At 64.4% G+C, this 1,507-nt stretch overlaps 1 protein-coding gene across 2 annotated transcripts in view; it reads left to right on the forward strand.

Annotated features, from left to right (window-relative positions):
• Nucleotides 1–520: 520 nt before the first annotated feature.
• Nucleotides 521–1,507, forward strand: part of FBXL16 (F-box and leucine rich repeat protein 16) — a 10,557-nt gene continuing 9,570 nt past the window's right edge. Inside the window, exons 1-2 of one of the 2 annotated variants that reach the window (XM_009277351.1) lie at nucleotides 530–799; nucleotides 845–1,225. In XM_009277351.1, the coding sequence (XP_009275626.1) occupies nucleotides 530–799; nucleotides 845–1,225 (651 nt within the window). Of the gene's footprint in view, nucleotides 1,226–1,507 lie in introns of both variants that reach the window. The other variant, XM_009277344.2, reaches the window with a different exon arrangement.

A 1,507-nucleotide genomic window follows, 5' to 3' on the forward strand; every position in this document is an offset into this window, starting at 1 on the left:
CACTGGCACAGGTTGCCCAGAGAGGTGGTGGATGCCCCATCCCTGGAAACATTCCAGGTCAGGTTGGACGGGGCTCTGAGCAACCTGATCTAGTGGAAGATGTCCCTGCCCACAGCAGGGGGGTTGGACTAGGTGACCTTTAGAGGTCCCTTCCAACCCAAACCATTCTGTGATTCTATGATCCTGCTCCTGCTCCCATCGGTGGCTGGATCCCAGGCTCTGAGAGAGATGTGAACATCCAGGGACAAATCCCCATCCCTCCCCCATCACGGGGGATGCCAGGGCCACACAGCCCCATGGGGGACCCCGCTCTGTGCCCCGGGCATGTCCCATCTGTGGCTGTACCCAGCAACCCTGCATCACCCGGTCCCCTGTGCCACCCTGCTCCCTGCACAGGGAGCCCCAGGGTCTCCCTCCCCCCCCCGGTGCCCTGACATACCCCAGCTCTGCCCACCCCCCCACCTATTCTCCCTGCCAGACCAGCAGCCCCTCAGCCCACACCCCTATGTTGCAGAGAGACCTGTGGAAGATGTCGAACCCGAGAAACGGCGACACCAAGCCCCCATGTTTGCCCCGCAATGGACTGGTGAAGATCCCCACGCAACCCAACGGCCTCGGCTCCGCCAGCATCACCAAAGGCACCCCCGCCGTGAAAAACCGCCTGTGCCAGCCTTCCTCCGTGCCTGCCATCCTCAGCCCCGTCTTAGCCCACCGCAGCGACCTGCCCATCCCCAGCCTGGCCTCCCCGCTCTCCTTGGCCACTCTGGCCGGCGTCGCCTCCCCTCCCGGCGCTTCCTTGGTGGGACTGAACACGAGCGAAAGCTCGGAGCAGGCCTCACCGGAGCGGCTGCCTGGCTCACCCTCAGAAAGGCAGCTGGCGGTGGACGAGAAGATCCTCAACCGTTTGTTCTGGTACTTTTCGGCGTGCGAGAAGTGCGTGCTGGCACAGGTGTGCAAGACGTGGCGGCGGGTGCTCTACCAACCCAAGTTCTGGGTGGGCTTGACACCCGTCCTGCACACCAAAGAGCTCTACAACGTCCTGCCCGGTGGCGAGAAGGAGTTCGTCAGCCTGCAGGGCTTCGCTGTCCGTGGCTTCGACGGCTTCTGCCTCGTGGGCGTCTCCGACCTGGACATTTGTGAGTTCATTGACAACTACCCCCTCTCCAAGAAGGGGGTCAAGTCCATAAGCCTTAAGAGGTCAACCATCACGGACGCGGGGTTGGAGGTAGGTGACCCTGGCGAGGTGGCCTGGGTGGAGGAGACGTGGCAATGTCGGGTCCTTCCTCGTGGCCCTGGGGACACACGCGTGGGCAGAGCTTTCACCAGCCACGGGGAAGGAGCAGGCAGGTGGCATGGCCATCCCATGGGTGCGGGCAGCGTCGGGAGCCCCTGCCTGTGGTCTGGGCAGTGGGACGGGCCGCAGCCTGCGCTGCCCTCCCAGGCAGGGGGCAAAGATGCCATCGGGGGGGGCGGGGGGGGGTTCTTCCTTGCCGCCTGGGGATGCTGC

Source organism: Aptenodytes forsteri, unplaced genomic scaffold (genome assembly GCF_000699145.1).
Source record: "Aptenodytes forsteri isolate BGI_AS27 unplaced genomic scaffold, ASM69914v1 Scaffold26, whole genome shotgun sequence".
Lineage (NCBI taxonomy): Eukaryota > Metazoa > Chordata > Aves > Sphenisciformes > Spheniscidae > Aptenodytes > Aptenodytes forsteri.